Source organism: Astatotilapia calliptera, chromosome 14 (assembly GCF_964374335.1).
Source record: "Astatotilapia calliptera chromosome 14, fAstCal68.1, whole genome shotgun sequence".
In the NCBI taxonomy this organism is placed as follows: domain Eukaryota; kingdom Metazoa; phylum Chordata; class Actinopteri; order Cichliformes; family Cichlidae; genus Astatotilapia; species Astatotilapia calliptera.
The window spans coordinates 33,977,556-33,994,973 of NC_137435.1; the positions used below are offsets into that span (position 1 = coordinate 33,977,556).

General features: G+C 43.3%; 1 protein-coding gene across 2 annotated transcripts in view; it reads right to left on the bottom strand.

Moving 5' to 3' along the window:
• The window catches only part of epha4l (eph receptor A4, like), a 58,471-nt gene that overhangs the window by 17,558 nt on the left and 23,495 nt on the right, over positions 1-17,418 (bottom strand). For both annotated transcript variants that reach the window (XM_026191502.2, XM_026191501.2), the window contains exons 4-5: positions 13,539-13,694; positions 4,454-4,789 (exon numbers count right to left, since the gene is read on the bottom strand). In XM_026191502.2, coding sequence (XP_026047287.1) covers positions 4,454-4,789; positions 13,539-13,694 — 492 coding nt within the window. The remainder of the gene's footprint in view (positions 1-4,453; positions 4,790-13,538; positions 13,695-17,418) is intronic.

Genomic DNA, 17,418 nt, shown 5'->3' on the forward strand with positions numbered 1-17,418 from the left:
GAGTTTTGGGAGATATAGCAGTGCAGTCACGAGATGATAGAATAAAGCTCCACAGATAAACACAGACAAAAAGACCAAAATAAAACCATGATGGATTTATCATCAGCAAAGTTCCTGTAAAGTAGAGGGAAAAATGCAAATACTTGTGATACTTGTGTCAGTTAAAATGCTTGCTTTTGGTTTTGGCCCCTGATTGCAAAAACCAAACGTCACATATTCTAATAACACGGCGTTAGGGTTAGGACTCAGGGCACAGAGACCACAGAGGGTTAAATAATACTCCCAACAACCTCGCCCACAGAGTCAGAACAAAGCACCACATAGACAAACATTCCCACTAACGCCCAGGTAACACAGTTTTTTTATGGCATCTGCTCTTACGACTCCAAACGGAGCAGATCTTTGACCTCTGCCCCTCGCTGATTACTGTAACCTTACTCGTTCCAGACCATCTGCCTTTTAAAAAATTACAGTGGGGATGATTAATGAGGGGTTCACAGTCCACCGATTATGATTGGATTATCTATGACATTATATACATTCTCATCACTTTGAGCGGGGGCTCCAGGGAGCCTAGCCCACAAGCTAATGCTAACAAAACCCTGCTTTTAGCTGGGGGATTGAGTTCAAACAGGCCTGGAATTCAAGCACCAACCAAGGGATTGAGTTTCATTGGGGTGAAGAAGCGACAGGGGGAGATGGGGGAGGGGAGGGGGAGGCAGAGGGCTTGCGACTGGTGGGGGTCGACTGTGATGGAGAGGGATGGGATTGCAGACATCTCTTAGTAAATAGATTAACCCAAGGTTGTGTCATCCTGTTGGCCTAATGTGTTGCGTCTCCCTTAAACAATTACACGGCGGCCATTTGTAGCCCTCCGATCAATCTTAGCCGGCAGCAAGAGCCAATTTGAAGGCCCTCCTGGGGCCGACTGAGGATGCTCCAACTCCGAAAGGAAAACCCCCGAGGAGGTCACGGGCCTTCATTCCCTGGAGGTAATCCACACATCCATCTTCCCCTCCAAAGATGACAGATATGGCGATTTAATCGTGTTCTGCTGCTCCTGTTGCGTTTTTATTTTCCTCTCGACTAATGTGAGGATAAAGATGACAGATTTTCTGAGTGATCCCTTCTAATGGACACGACCAGGCAGCTCGGCTCACACACAGAAGAAGAGATCCATTAAGGTCTCTTTAAAAAAACTACAAAAACAAAAAACGTGGTAAAAATAAAAAACAAAACAAAACTGTGCACAAATGCATACAGACAAATCGTGCACAGCTAAACTTGAGATCCTAAAATTGAAACATTCACCTGAGGCACAGCGTGCTAGACTTGCTGGCACCTCTGTAGATGAATTTAAATATGTGGGACAGATCTGTAATTTCTTACCGCCCCCCTCTGAACGCGTGGGCTAAACACGCCGGTGGAATAATAAGTGTTAGACGCAATGAATATTCAGATCTTATTTCAGAATTGTGCTCTCTCTCAAAAAAAATGCTTTGCAACACACACAGACACACACACACAGACATACACATCCCAGCAACACAAAGGAACTCATTATACAAACAGAAAGATAGAAATTCACATAGAAAAACACACACCTAGCCCCATTATCTCACACAGCTCAGACAGCAAAAAAAAAAAAAACTCAATCACTGCGCACATGCATAAATTATAATCGGTAAAAACCTGGCAGAGGCACACAGAGTTCAGGGTTTGGTTTGAAAAATAACCTTCCCGGCAGAAAAGATTTTTATTTTTTATTTTCTTCTTTCTCCTTTTCCAGCTCGTTGAGCGGGCGTGCTCATCACGGAGTATTTGTGCAGCGAGGAGCATCTGCGGTGGAGGATTTGCGCGAATACGCGGCCGATTACAGTTTGACATTAAAACAGACAGGGGCTGCACATGTGGTTGCCAGATTGGAGCCTGGTTGCCAGATTTGAGTCACTCTTTTTTTCTTTTCTTTTTTTTTCTTTGCCTTCGCCGCCAAGGAGAAAGAGTCGAGGAGGGAGCCATTTTTCAGGGTGTTGGGAGAAAATGGCTCCTGCTTACAAGATTCCCTCCTCGCCCCCTCCACCTATCTAGAGTCAGCCTCCACCTCCCGAGAACACATTTCCACATGTATGCCGGCCCATTTGTTGCCAGAACGATGGAAACACACACACGCACTGATGGAAGTGCCCACACACACGCACACACACAATCCTTATGCATGAATTCACTTTTAGCCACCTGAAGTATTTTGTATCAGGACATAAATGGCCCCCTCCCTCTCTCACACACAAACACACATCGACATATAGAGCGCTCGATCTTATAAAAGGGGAAGAAAACATCCATTTACAGCCAGGGGTCAGTTCAAAGCTTGGACATCTCACCCTCCCCATCCCCGTTTCCCCTCGCTTTCCTCCTGTAGCCCGGGTGAAAGGGTTACACCCCGCCTGATTTACGACAGTGGAATTGTTCGTGGCGACACATGGAATCTGACCTTCTTGTACGCGCATAAATACATGCCTGGCCACAGACACACACACGCACATTAAGCGGCACTGCTCATTTTTATCTGACGGCATTCATTTTTCTCCACTGCACCTTCCTACACATTCCTCTCGTGCCGAAAAAAAAAAAATCCAGATCCTTTCCAACCTGCCTAACTCACTTCTTCCTCCCTAGCCGAAATTTGAACTTTAATGGGGCGGGGAGGTGGCGGGGGTGTCTTTTCCACAGCACTTATAAATCCTAATAAATCTATCATAATAAATGTGTAATCCTCGGTGTCTGGATGAGGGGAGGCGATACAGAGAGAGGGACAGCCACAGATGACTGGCTGGATTACCAGCGGCTGAAACCAGAGCTTCTAAAGCCCCTACCGAGCATTAGCAGGAAGAAATCCAATCAGTCTGGAGCTATTCTCTTTTAACACACACACACACAAATTATAAGAGACACACACACACACGGATACACACAGAGGACATTGTTTAAGAAGCAAATGTAGATCATCTGCATTCATGCAAGCATCTCTGCAAAACATTTTTTTACTTCTCACCATGCATGCAGTCAGTGCTGCACATGTGCAAGTACACGCACACACACACACACACACTATAATAGAGCTTCCAGCTGCAGCTTCATATAACTAATCCTGGCGAACATTTGTGAAACATGCACCAGTGACGAGCCAAAGGCAGCATCATCTGTATCTTACAACTTCAAGTCAGCACATTAGCCTCCAGCAACCTTAGGGGGCTCTGTGTGTGTGTGTGTGTGTGTGTGTGTGTGTGTGTGTGTGTGTGTGTGTGTGTGTGTGTGTGTGTGTGTGTGTGTGTGTGTGTGTGTGTGTTTGGGACTGAATCTCTGTAAGAAAAAAAACATCTGCATTTTTTTGTGCAACTGTGCATCAGCATGGTCACGCTGACATGCTATTATGAGCCTTCAGCCCGGACTCCAGGGTGTGCTGCATTACAGCTCCCACATAGGCCTTTCTGGCAGTACTCGCAGCTCTCCCACAGGCAGTACATCCATTCATCTCTATCTTCCTGACCCCGGCTGATAAATCAAGCCACTGTGTCCTTAAATTGCCAGTCCAAGCCCTATTGAAGATATTCGCTTTTCCCAGGGATGGAAATTAGCGATAAAAGAAGACACAAAAAGGCACTTAGCTTGCCACCCAAGAGCAGAGCAGTAAAGCAGACCAAGGTAATGATCGTTTATAAGCGGAGGATAGACGGGAGGGATGAAGAGAAAAGACCCGGGTCATAAAATCCATTTACACAACAACTGGTCACAAAATGGCTAAATGACGAAATAACGGGAGGCTTTGAATACAGCATGGAAGCTGGAGGGCTCTTCTCCTGCTCAGAAGGGGAGCCTGTGGTTGTATTCTATGACAATAATTACACACACAGGCACCCAGGCACATGTAATCCAGCAGAATTTGTAATGAATCCTCCCCAGATCAATACCACTCATCTAATTCATTAGTTTGGGTGCTAAATATAGCACGGTGCCCCCATCGTCAGCCCTGGCTTCTTATGCCTAATTATGCAAAACTCCAGTGAAATATTGCATAAAATCATTTCCCTCTGCTGAAAATCCATCATCATCCTCCTCAGTAATCACCCAACCTACCCCCCAATTATTCACAACTTTAATAAACATGTTTTTGACATGCCCCCCAAAAAGTACTTTCAAGCATTCAGTCAAATGAACCCGTGCTCTGTATCATACATGAGCCAGCACACTCTGGTAACATAAACTCTCACACAGTGTGAGAGTTTATGTTTTGTGATCTCCTGCAAAACCAGAAGACCCCCCTGAACTCACTAAAGTAAGCAAGCGTAAGGAGGGTTTGGAATATATGTTAATAAGTGATTAAACAGATGTTTGATGATTATGGGGTCACAGGAAACCATGTTAGGATCGGCTGAATCAGCTCCCATCGCCTTACCGGCCTGGTTGGTGGTGACGGTCACTGATGTGGCCTGCTCAGGCCCTGGGCTCTGAGGTGAGACTCCATTCACCGCCCACACCTCAAAGGTGTAGTTGGTGTGGGCCTGTAGCTCGTTGATGGACACCCTGGTTCCCTTCAGGCTCAGCTGCTGTGGGCTGAAGTGGATTCCATTTCCGCAGGGTTGACAGCGCCGGCCGTCAGAACCGCAGCGCTTACACACTACGTTGTATGTCAAGTCCTGGCGACCCCCAGAGCTCCGGGGTGGGCTCCACTCCAGGTTTACGGAGGTTTCGTTCACATTGGAGATGAGATGCACAGGTGCCGACGGAGGGCCTGCAGAGGGAGGGAGGAGAGCTGGCGTTGTAAAAAGCAGCATGCCAAATGCTAAAAAAGCACACAGACGCAATAACATTGACTTGTGGTTACTGAAATTGAGAAGAAATCCATAATACAAGCAGCCACACTTTCACGATTCTGTCTTTTACTGTCCTTTATTCTGTCAGTTACTTTTACAGTAACTGCTAAGCTGTTAGCTACTCATGTGTTAGCGGTGCTTTGTGGTGGAATATGCAGTTTAATTGAGCTTGAGTTTAGCCAGCTTTTGTTTAGAACATATTTTTGTAATGATTTAAACAGCAATCCGTAGGTTTAAGAAGCAGCTTCAGTAATGTGTTAAGTAATTATAAGCTAATTAGCTGTGTGCTCATGTTGCTTATGCTAATAAGCTATCTAAAGCAGCAGTGGTTAGCGTATGGTTTAAAGCAGCGGGGTTTCTGCCAATTTATTGCAAGATGGACACAATTTCAAACTCAACCCCCACCCCCACTACTGACTCTTTTCAAAGACTGTTAAATGAGCTAAACGTAGCACATTCAGCTAGTGTTCCCGTTAACCATTTTTTGTTTTTACACATATTAACAGGCCTGTTCAGCCAGTGTTGCCAACTCCTCAGTAAGTAAAATCGCTATTGGCTGTCCTAAAAGTTGCTAGAAGTCACTAAATGACGTCATCGCCCAGTTTGCATAATTGGTCATGCCTGTGTAATTGTAACAGACCCTGTAGGAGAGAGAAATAACATTGTGAAAGAGACATAGTGAGTAAAAAAAAATCATCCTAAAAGCATTTAGAATATATTTAGAACTAGAAATTAAATTTCTTTTAGCAATTATTGGGGTTTTTTTATGTCACAATTCCAACCCTCCTTCTTTATCTGGACTTGGGACCGGCAAAAGTGACATGAAATAGGCCCTCTGGCAGAGTTAGCTAGTAGGGTAGTAGTTAGTAGGGGTGAATATCTCCTATGTGCTTTCACGTCAAAAAGTCGTCATAAGTCTCCAATAACACCAGAAAAAAGTAGCCAGATTTGTTGCTAGTCACTTTTTAGAAAAAAGTTGTTAAGGGGGTCTGAAAACTTGCTAAATATAGCGACAAAGTCGCTAAGTTGGCAATACTGTGTTCAGTATCCATCTACTAATGTTCACGACACACAAAAAAAGAATTCTTGGAACAACTTAATTATGTTATGTAATAATTATGTCAACTGGTAAAACATGATGAATTAACTTGAGTTAATAAGGCAGACTAAGCCTACAGATTTAAGATACACACAATGCACAATAGGTGAACCTTAACTTGCAAGGTTTTACTTCAGTAAAAATAACACGTTAAAGGAACAGGCTGTCATCATATTCACCAAACCGCAAAAAAACATCAAGGTCTGAAATTAACTGCTGATCTGGACAGTTGTCATAACCCTCATGAATACCTGTGGCAATTAATCCTCTCTATGCATAAGTTGTGAATTTGTAATTGACTGGGTTCTCCGTTTATTGGGAGCTGAGGCTTCTTGAGTTACCTTTTAATGTCCTGTCCATTACAGAATGGGAGGATCCAGTTTCACCTCAGTTAATTCAGAATGCTAACAGAAATCCAATAGGCCAACAGACTTTCTTTCAGATTCCTGTCGAATCAGCTGGAAAGTGGTGGGATGCCTGAGCCCACTGCTAACAGTGGGACTTTATGGCAGTCAGTGAATAACTTTAAACAAAGTTTGCTTTGGAGCCTGTTATTTAGTCCCTGCTTTGATATAAAAAGCCACATGCTGTAGTTTTATATGGAAGCAGCTCTGCAGCTATGTGACAAACTTCCTGGCACATCAATCCCAATTTACATGTCAGCTCCGTTGTAATTAGTGTGTTTTTTTGCGTTGTTTTCAAACATAAGCGGCGGTAATTGACTTTCACTTTCTCTCTCCCCATGTCTCTGTTTTCCCTGTCTCACTGCTCTCCACTCTCTCTCTCCCTCTGACTAATGAAGCGCACGCGAGCTGGCTGGGGGGATCGATGCAGGGTGAAATATGAAAGCTAGTCAGTCCGCAGACGAATCATTTCACAACGGAAATTAATTATCAGTGTTATTTTTGGAGAAGGAGAATGGCAATGAATGATTTCACAGAGACACCAAGAGCAGCAGAGGGAGGACCGCGTGTGGGGCTGTGCACGCACGGTTGCCCGAGGAGGAAGAAGCGCGCTCTGAGTGTCAGCGTATTAATGGAGACGAGTAACTGTGCGCTAGGAAGGCGCTTGGCTGTGCGTGTATGGACACGACTCCAGCGTTATTCTGGCAGATAGCGGTAAATTCGCAAATGCTGAGGGGAGGCAGAGGCTGAGAGGAAGGAGATGGAGAAGACAAACACCGTCTGTTCACCCAGAAAGCAAAAGAAAAAAAACCTGATTAGTATGTAAGGAGCAGGTCTGGAGGGTTGGATACAAGGAGGGAGAGCAAATAATGAGCGTGGCTGGTAAGGAGAGGTATCGGTTTAACTGCCCAGTACATGAGCGTTGAGATGAAAGGATGCAGAATGGACTGCGCTAATAGCACCACCGCTCAGCCTCCCCTTACCAAGTGTAGCCCTCCATGAAAATCTATTAATACATTCCCATTAAAAATCATGATAAAGGACTCATCCACCATCCTTTGCCCCTGCCTTTTCATCTCCTCGCCCACTTTTCCTCATTTGCTCTTTCACCTTATTCCCCACATCTGCTGCCCAGACAATGGGAACAAGTTACAGATGGGATTTCTAATTTAAGGTGCCCACTCAAAGCGTTATCACAATAGCGGCTTTGTCAGTGAGCTAGGTTTAACTCACACCTACTACCTTTACACCAATTCTTGACACACTATCTGAGATACTGGGCTCTTATCTGGACTTCAGGTGTCATAAACGTAACAGGACAAAGGTGGCTGATCATTTGCACAGCAGTGCTACGCTGTTAAATTAATAATTGAAATGTTATGGAAACACAGACGCAGTTCCATTACCTCAAATCTATAAAACTAGACATCCTTATGTTAGCTGAGTTTTCTTTAGCTTTTCATATAAGAGACAGCTAAAAAAAAACAACTCACAAGGAAAAATTTTCCCTTGTGTATGTATTGAACAATTACATATACTGTGCTGATGAAAGGGTGTTAGACAGAACTAATCCATCAAACATGATTCAAACCCCAAAATCAGCTCCCTGGTAAAAATGTATAAACTGAGAAATATAGATCATATTATTATCCAAACTCATTTGTATTTGCTTTGCTTTTTTAAACAAATTTGTGGCATTCATCTTTTTCTATCCAAGCTGGATTTTTCAGATTTTTGAATGAAACAAACAGATCTGACCAATCAGACCACTGCATTTAGGAACAAGCGCACTCGCAGCATTGAATATCCAAATATTAAAATAATCCGGTTTACCTCAGAAACACAATTAGACGCTGTTCCGGTTCAATCGACTCTCTGAAATGATTACTCGGTCTCCTCAGATGTGGTCCCAACTCTGCCAGCAAGAGCTCAAACTGTCCCACTGACTTCCCAATATGTGTACAAAAGCAGTCGGGATACAGTTTCAACTCCTGGATCAAACAATAAAATTCTCCCTGCTGCTGCTTGCGAGAATCGTTTTTTTCCTTTTCTTTTGTAGAAACATCAGTACCAGCTCATCATTGCTTGACGTCAATTCAATTTTTTTCGTAGTGCATTTTCGTAGGACAAATGTTTCGAAAAAATTCAGTTCTTGGTGTGTACGTTATAAAACAAGCTTGCATCCAAAAAGTTTGGAATTTCAATTTTTTGAAAAGTAGCAATTTTTTGGTGTGTAAAGGTCTTTAGGGGGCAGGATGTCCATTGACAGGAGAATGTGTATAATCATCCCATAAAGAATTTTTTGTTCTGCTAATACAAACCTAACAACTGCACTATGTAGCTTTGCTTTTATAAACAAATAAAAATAAAATCTAAATCTTAAATACCATATCAGTATTCTTCCTTGCAAACACACACACACACACACACGCAAACTACATTTGCCTGTACCTGTCGCTCTCCCAGAAGGCACCATTGGGAACAAGGGAGCGTGGGAGAGCCGTCGGCTGTGACTGACACCCGGTAATTAATCCTGGGAGAAAGAATGGCAGGGGGAGACGGGAGCTCATGCTCGCACAACCTTCATACAACGTTAGCTCAACATGGCCTCAAAATTCACGCTCCTTATGGGAGGTATCCAGGGGGACACTTGGAAAGTTTCTCCTAAAGAAAGTTGGTGATTTCTTTTCCCTCCCTTTCTGTTCGTTTATGGCCTAGCAATTTGCTCAGAGCATTACTTCTTTATTTCCTGCTGCTCTTTCACTTCCATACTCCCCCCCCTCCCCACCTTAATCTGTGTTTCTCATTTTTACTCCACTCCCATTCTCCATCTTTCCCCACAGCAAGCTCCCACCCTCTCCACCCCTATCTCTGTCTGTCTGTCTCTTTCTATCAGTAATTGTTAGCCTAGTGCAGCGCAGGACCAAGTTAAAGAGCCGGGCTAAATTGGCCAGAGCTACGACCCTGCTATTACCATCCGGCTGGGATTCATTCAATGCCCCCCTTGAGTCCTCCACAGTCTGCGTTCATTCCTTACTCCGTACCTCCTTCCTCCACAAAACCACCGCTAAGAAAACTGGGGAAAAATCTGAAAAACACATCAAGGGCCAACAGAAACCCCAAAATGGAGAACAACCCCTCCTTATAACCTGAACACAAGCAGAGCAAGCAGCTCCCACGGGTGTCTGTCGCTGGTCCTCATTACTGCTTTGTGTGTGGGTGTATTTATACCCACTCACATGGGTATTTTACCTAGTTTTAATATTGTACACTAAATTGTGTTCGGTGATATCTTCTACCTGATTACTTTATTAAAAAAAAAAAAGAAGTGTATGCGTGTATGGATCTCAGTGCTCCAGCTGCAGAGCAAGATCATTTCTATAGAGGTGGCCAGGCTGAGACTATTAGACACTATTACATAGACTGGGGTGGTACAGAAACTGAGGTCCAAATAACCAATTTTTTGGTCACTTTGATCTCTTTTGTCATTTACTTATGAAGGCATGAGTGCTACATATCTCTATATATTATTATGTAATATAAAGTCCTTAAATAATTATTCTTGTTTACGGCTGTAAAGCCTGAAGCATGAAATAATTGCCAGAAAATTCTGGCAATTAGGGTGGCCATAGTAGTGGCCAGTGCCCCCCCTCTGGCAAAACCTTGGTTGCACCCCTGCTGAGAACATAAAAATCTTTCCTAAAAATGAAAACAAAAGTAACCACAGCTAAAACCTGTATCCCAACTATGAAAAAGACTAGAGCTCAAGGTTGATGGAACAAAAAAAAGAAAGAAAAATGAAACCCCAGAATTCTCAAAAAAAATTGTTATAGTACATAAAATCTCCTAAGATGACTATCTGACTAGTAACCAACGTTTCCATTCACATGCAGCGTGCATTAATGGCTGGCCAAAAGAACATCCCAATGAAAAAGGTGTGGGCACTGAGAGCTAGAATACAGCTGGAGTCGTGCAAATGATGAAACTACAACATCCAGTTTTAATCATAATGTTACTTTGCTAGACTGCAAACTAAGAGAGAGGAAAAGTGTTTTCAATAACCCATACACGCGCACACACGCGCACACACGCGCACACACACACAAAGACATGCTCCCCAATTACCAGAGATGCTGGCTCGTTCCCAGCCTGACCTTCAGCAAAGCAAACTGGGAAATGAATTTAAGAGGCTTTTTTTCTTCATCTGCTCTGTTCGTGACTCTGAGTGGGTTTTTAGAGAAACAGAGAGAGGGAGAGAGTGAAAACAAAATGTGGATGAGTAGGGATGTAAGAGTGACAGCTGTAATTACAGAGCTCTAACATGTGGATGAGATGTGCAAAAAACAAAAAAAGAAATGTACGGGGAAGGAAAACAGCAGTCGACAGACAGGGTGAGAGTTCAAAGATCAAATGTTGACCGGCTGACGAGGCAGGGCAAAGGTCGCTGAGAGAGTCGGGCTAATGTTCAGTTCCTAACCGCCAAGTTAGGAATGTAGCTGGAATGACAAAGCAGGGTCCTATAAAATCAGTCGAGTAATGAGCTTCGACAGCTGTTACTTGCAGCCGCCGTTGTGAAATGCCGTACTGACTAACGAGACAATGGGGATGACCTCCCTGCTCGTCCATTAAAAGACGGCTAGTAATCCAGTTTATATGAGATGTTGCTGAACAGTGAGGCAGGAGGGTGGATTAGCAGTCTGTTACTTTCATTTATGAATACTTGGGGATTTATCAATATTTGCACTGCAATTGAAAAACAATTCAAATCAGGTGTAAGTGTATTAAAGAATAAACAGCAGGGAATCCTGTTTTTTGTTTTTTTTCAAAAATATGTTTTGCAGCACAGATTCTTTGTTTTTGAACTATCTTGTTTTTTTCAGTGATTCATAATCAGCAGCACTGCACTTATTTTTCTTCTTCTTGTTTTCAACTTTAATTTCTATTACAGGAAGCTGAACGCCCAGGTGGAGATTGTTTGCTGAAAACATTACATGTCCTTATGCAGCATGAAAAGCATCCAAGCAGAATTCCTGCTAGAATATCAAGCTCTCAAACAGCCTACAGCACAAGATTTAAAACATTTATTTATTTTGCCTCAGGCCTTTATGCATCAAGCTCATTGCCAAAAAAAAATGAAACAAAATTCCGATTTTTTTTAATGCCAATTTCTCATGTAACGTATATACACACTGTAGGTGTTATGTTTTTTGCAAGTAATTTATCCTCACTACGAAAAAAAATTAAGTCGACATGCGACAGCGAGCTGGTACTGATGTTTTTGCCCAAGAAAAAGAAGGGGGGGGGGGGGGGGTATGACGTCACTAACAGTAGATGAGTCTGAAAAATATTTTTACCACATGAAATATTTGCACAGATTTTACATGTCCAGTAGATATTTAGACTTTACTAGAACAGCCTTCTATCATTCACAGTTCAAAATAACCGTCATTTCTCTTATACTGGGGGCTTTGGTGCACTTGCATATGTTTGTACTACAAGTCAGAATTTGGACACCTATCCTTAATGTGTGTATTAAGATGTCTTTCTTCTGATTGGCTGCTTCTCAGAATCAAAAATTAGCATGGCAGGTGGGCGGAGCTTCTGTGCTGACAGCCATATTAGGGATATCTGCTCATGTGACGTCATACAGAGCCCAGAGTAGAAACTGACCCTTTTGGAGCAGTCTGAAGCCTGAGGTTTGGCTCAAGGGATTTATGTGTTTACACGGCGAGCCGATTATTTGAAACCTCGGTCATGTTTAATGAGCATCCACCATTATAACAGTACGTGTACTTCAGAAAAAGAGGAAATGCATAATAGGTCCCCTTTAATGGAGTTTTTTGTTAAAGCTCTACATTGTTGTCTGTCCTTCAAATAAAATACCCATTTCACTCCTTTCTATTGCCACTTTATGTGACACATCCAGCCACTGCATAAAAGCTTTTGTACTCGCTGCTCTGAGTAAATACTTTCCTACTTTCATGTTTAATGACAGTTGGAAAATACGTGTAAACTCTCTAGTACTTTGTAGCAAAGTCGAACATTTCCAATTTTACAAATTGCTCACAGTGGTGTATTGCTTTGGATCCTGTATAGATACTATGCTAGAGGGAAATAATTAGGGCTGGGGGGGGTACTTCATCCACTCTGATTCAGTGAGCTGATTTGCTGAGTGATGACTCCTCAGGAACTTGACAGAAAGGCGAGCCAACTATGAGCTAAGCACCTTAACAGATGTTTTCGTTGTTAAAATTACTTCATGACACTAAAATTACTCATTCATAACACAAACGGCTCTCAAACGAATGTATCAATCTTATTATTTTCCCGTAAGATGGGAGTGCAGGGATTCGGGTGTTATGTGGCTTTTCCTGTTCTCTTCGTGTTTGTGTGCATTTCTGCCACTATGAACTCCCAGTTCTGTGACTCAGAGTGGGAACGAGGTCTAAAAAAAGGCAAGAGGTATCATTAGGCAGCAGGATTGTTGGCAATATTTGTTATCACAGACGTGGTGAGTTAGTGGGGTAGGCTTGGAAGGACCAGATTCACTAGCAGTTCACTCATACAACCGGAAGGAGGAAAGTGAAGACACACACAGATGAATTTACCACTGAACACCTTCCTCTAGCTTGATTCATTGCTGTCTTCTAGCTTTCTTCCCTTTATCTCCCTGGTCCCCATTGCTTTATTTTACATATGTCTTGCCCTTGTTTTCCTTTTTCATCACCTCCCCCAAACAGTTTCATTCCTGTTCACCGTCTGGAAGACTGAATCTGGGATGCAGCGGTTTTTACCCTCATTAGTTCTATGTCACTGTGACCGATGACTAAGTACCACCTGAGATCAAAAGACGCCTATTAAACCAACATGCGCCTTTTTTATGTTTGCACAATTTGCATGATTATCTGTCAGTGTGTGTATACGTGTACGTGTACATGTGTGTGTGGGTGTGAGGGCCTGGCAATGCATGTTTTAGAATCAATGCCCGTGTTTCGGTGGAGGCGGTCTATCTCAGTGTGTGTGTCGGGGTTCCTTTCCAAAACAGTGTTTGGTTACAGCTATCTTTGGCTGTTTAGAAAATCACTGCAAACCACAGCCTGTCACGGCCTACTGGTAACATAACTGCGTGCTGTGTATCGTTATGCTACATGTGGGTGTACTTACGGGTGCAGGGCATGGATGCCGGGTCCGTTTCGGAGCGGAAGTATCCCTTGTCGCAGGCACAGGAGGTGGAGCCTTCTCTGACAGAGTAACTGTGAAGAGGACACTTGGAACAGGCGCCATCGGTGGCCAGAGCACGGTAGTAACCAATCTTACAAGCTGAAAGATAGCAAAAACACAGAGAGGAAGTCGGGTTAGGGTTGCAAATCTGGACAATATGAAATACATGTTTATGACTCAAATGCTTTTGTACTAGAGGGGAAAGTTCTGGAAGAAGCTGGGAGGCTGTAGTTCCCAAGCAGCCCACTAATAAATTAGTGGTGGTTTTAGCTGTATGCTTCTGTCCTTCGACACAGCATTTGCAGCTAAAATTCATTGGAATGTCATTGAAGGGTTTTTGCTCACAAATCAAAGTATGGAACAAAAATTTAGATCTGATTATATAGATTAAGATTAAAAGTCAGCGAAACACCAAAGTTATTACAACAGTCCACAAAATCTTTACCCACTGTATGGACTGCAATGGACCAATTACACTGCAGCAAATGCTATGGCAAGACATCCAATAGTTACTGAGATATTTTAGTCCAAACCAAAGAGGGTGAACACAGCAGAAACACCCACAGTTAATATATGCAGTCGCCTGGGGTTTGTACTCTCTGCAAACTGGAAACAAATGTGGAGAATCTGAAGGCAGTGGTCACGATTTTTAGAACTGGAAGGTTTCTGGTTGTGTAGCTACTTTGTAGTTTTTGATCACACTTGAAAAGGCTTTGGATGAATAATGAAATGCTGACTTTAACTAATTTAATTACGTGCCACTTTTCCATGTAATTTTGTTACATAAGTACAGTGTAAAATTTTAACTAACATCTAATGGAATCTAGTCAAATGAAATGGCCTTGATTTGTCTACACCAAGCACATCTTCCTTAGTGATTAATTATTTGATTTTAGATATTAGTTGGAATTTACTCAAAATTATTGCATCACATTTATTGAGGATGAAGAATCTTTTTTTTAGTGTGTGTGCCAAAAAGGAATTGAATTTGCTGAAATGCAATCTTAAAAGCATCAGCAACATCTCTCTGTGTAGCTTTTTAAAAATTATGTCAGATTTACCTATATATTCATAAACGACGAATGGACTATTAGATATCACTTGGATACATTTAAAGCCCATAGAAATCGCCTCTTGTTCCCAAAGGCTAAATCAGTAGACTCGCCAGCGTGTCCCTCAACACTAGTTTCAGTAATAAGGATTATTACCTACTCACTGAACTTGAAATTTACCTGTATTTTATCCCTGAAGAGAAGAAGAGAGCAGTGTGGGCTTGACCAATTCCCCCCAATTAGCAACAGAGAACAACATGTTGCAGAGAGGCCCCTGTTCCTTTCACCAGTCCCCCCCCGCCCTTTCCTCTCTCTCTTTGTCTTCGTTTTTCTACTTCAGCGCTTTCTCTCTTTTCACCTTTCTCGCCAGCCTGCGTTCCATTACCAGAAACAACAGAACTGGAGGAAAGGGTGCTATTTCCTCTGACCAAAAAAAAGGAGAAGATCAAATAACTACCTCTTGTCTCTCTCACAAATTTAGGCTATGCTCTGTTGGCAAGATGTGGAGCTGCAATGAAACCAGAGCCGATGGCATTTCAGACAATTTAACAAACAAATGCCACCACACTTGGCACTCCGGGAGCTCTGTCACTCTCACAAGGCTGTGAGCCCGGGCCTAACACACACACACACACACACCTCACAGCCTGAAATGGTAACCTAAGTGACACTTTTCCTACTTTTGGCGACATTGCTCGCCTTTCCTTTGAGTGACAGTTTGATTGGAGGGCTCGTCTTTCAAGGAGTTTCTCCTTCCTCTATCCATTTCTGTAATGGTCGGAGAAACCTAGCAGGGTTACGTTTCAGCCCCTGAGCGCTGAACCAGAAAGACGAGGACAATAGAACAATTCTCCGAAAGGTGCGGCGCAGACAGTCGCAACACCGATTGGACCGAATAACCTGTCAGTCAGTGAGGCAGCCGTGTGCTTGGCAGTGGGTCAACAAATGGTATGGAGGCCAGAGGGCTGTGGTTTGGGTTTTGTTAGAATGAAATACTTGAGTGTCTGTCTATATTGTTATGGTGTTAAAAAAAAGAACTCCAATGAAGACAGATGGGTAAACTCATACCCAATATAAGTCAGATAATTACACACTCACAGTCTGCAGGGGTAAAGCAATCTCCCCTTTTCTTCAAAAGCTCACGCACAACCCGGATCTCAAAGTACGTTTTGAAAGGCATATGGATTTCAACACCACAGTCATAAATACATCAAGAAAACCTGCATATAGTCGAATAAACAAACTTTTGCATGAGTTACCCACACCAGAAATCAAATCAGAGCCTGTCCACGTTCACCGCACCAAGAGGGAAGCCGGGTCTTCCAACAAAAACACATATTCCGCCACCCGGCTGACACACTTGCACACACAAACAGCAGAGGAAATCCACAAACCCTCTAAAATACTGGGAAATCCCTGTCTTGGAGGCGCAATAAAGTCAGGCTATTTAGCCTGCAGACTCTCCTCCCTAGCTGCTGGATTAGCATAGCGTGGCGTTAACAGAGCCAAAGCTAGCTGCTACCTGCTGAGCCATTCTTTGCCCAGTCCCATTCCCTCAATCAGCTCTAAATCCCTGTCGCTTTGCTCGCTAGCACTAAGCTAAGGGCCTCATTGACTGTAGCCCGCAGGGGTGCGTGAAGCCTCCATTTCTTTTTCTTCACAGTAGCAAAAAAAAAAAAAGTGAGGAGATTAGTAAGGGGGTACTTTGTCTTATCTCCCTGTCTCTAAAGGAATCTTTCAGCGCCCGGTGTCATCATTAGAAACAGGAGGACACTAGGGTTTGTGGGTTTTGTTCGAGAGGTTGTGACCGCTTCAGTCGACAAAACACAAAGTCAGGGTTTGTACATGTGCGCTGACCAGGAAAGTGTCCGGAGCTGAGAGCGGGGTCAAGCAGCTGTTTGAGAAGGTGCCCCCCACCCAACCCCCGAATCCTAAAAGCTGGTGGGAGAGTTAATTGAGTCCCATGCTTCACAGCCTTTGGGTCTGAGCCTCTTAAAAGTCTAAAGACAGTCTAAGAGCAGCCTACCTCAAACTGTGCACGGTTGATGAGGTTTTTTTTTTTTTTTTGCCCGTCAATTATTAAGCTGTCCCAAGCTGACCCTCACAGGCTGTCCCAGAATTCTTTGCAGAACTCCAAATCCCCCCGTTTTGCCATAGACAGGCTCTGGCATCTTCATCTGTGGTTTGAAACTCAGGATTTCAGAACTTGTGTTTGAAAATGTGATGTCAACATATCAGGGCTTGTTTATAGCAGCGACTGCCCTGCAAAGGGAATAACTGGAAGAAAAGAGAGGTTGATATCCAAGTAAAGCTGGGGGAATTTGCTTCCTATTAGGAGCCTTCGTGTGTGTGTGTGAGAGGAAAGAGACCACAATAGTGGGTGGTCCAAGAGACCGTGGCTTCAGAGAGGAATCTCCCTTAAGACTTGCTGGATTTATCACTGTCCGGACCAGCCGTGGCAAACCTATACAGACGCAAATAGAGGCGCACAGGAACACATGTGTATTGAGTTTTAATGGGATCTGAGCTGAGACGCCCTCGTCATATCCTCTCATGCAGCCCTCAAAAGTCTAACCCAATTTTTTCCCCCCACACCATCTTTTTTATACGTCTCTTTTTTCGCTCCCGATGCTCTCTAACTCTTTTTTTCCTTAATTTTTTTTACTCTTTCTGTCTCCCGCTCTCAGAGGCTTTCTCTCAGCAAGCCTCCTTTCAGAGACAGAGAGGGGTTTGTCAGGTGCCAAATCCCTGAGCTGAGAGATCAAAGACAG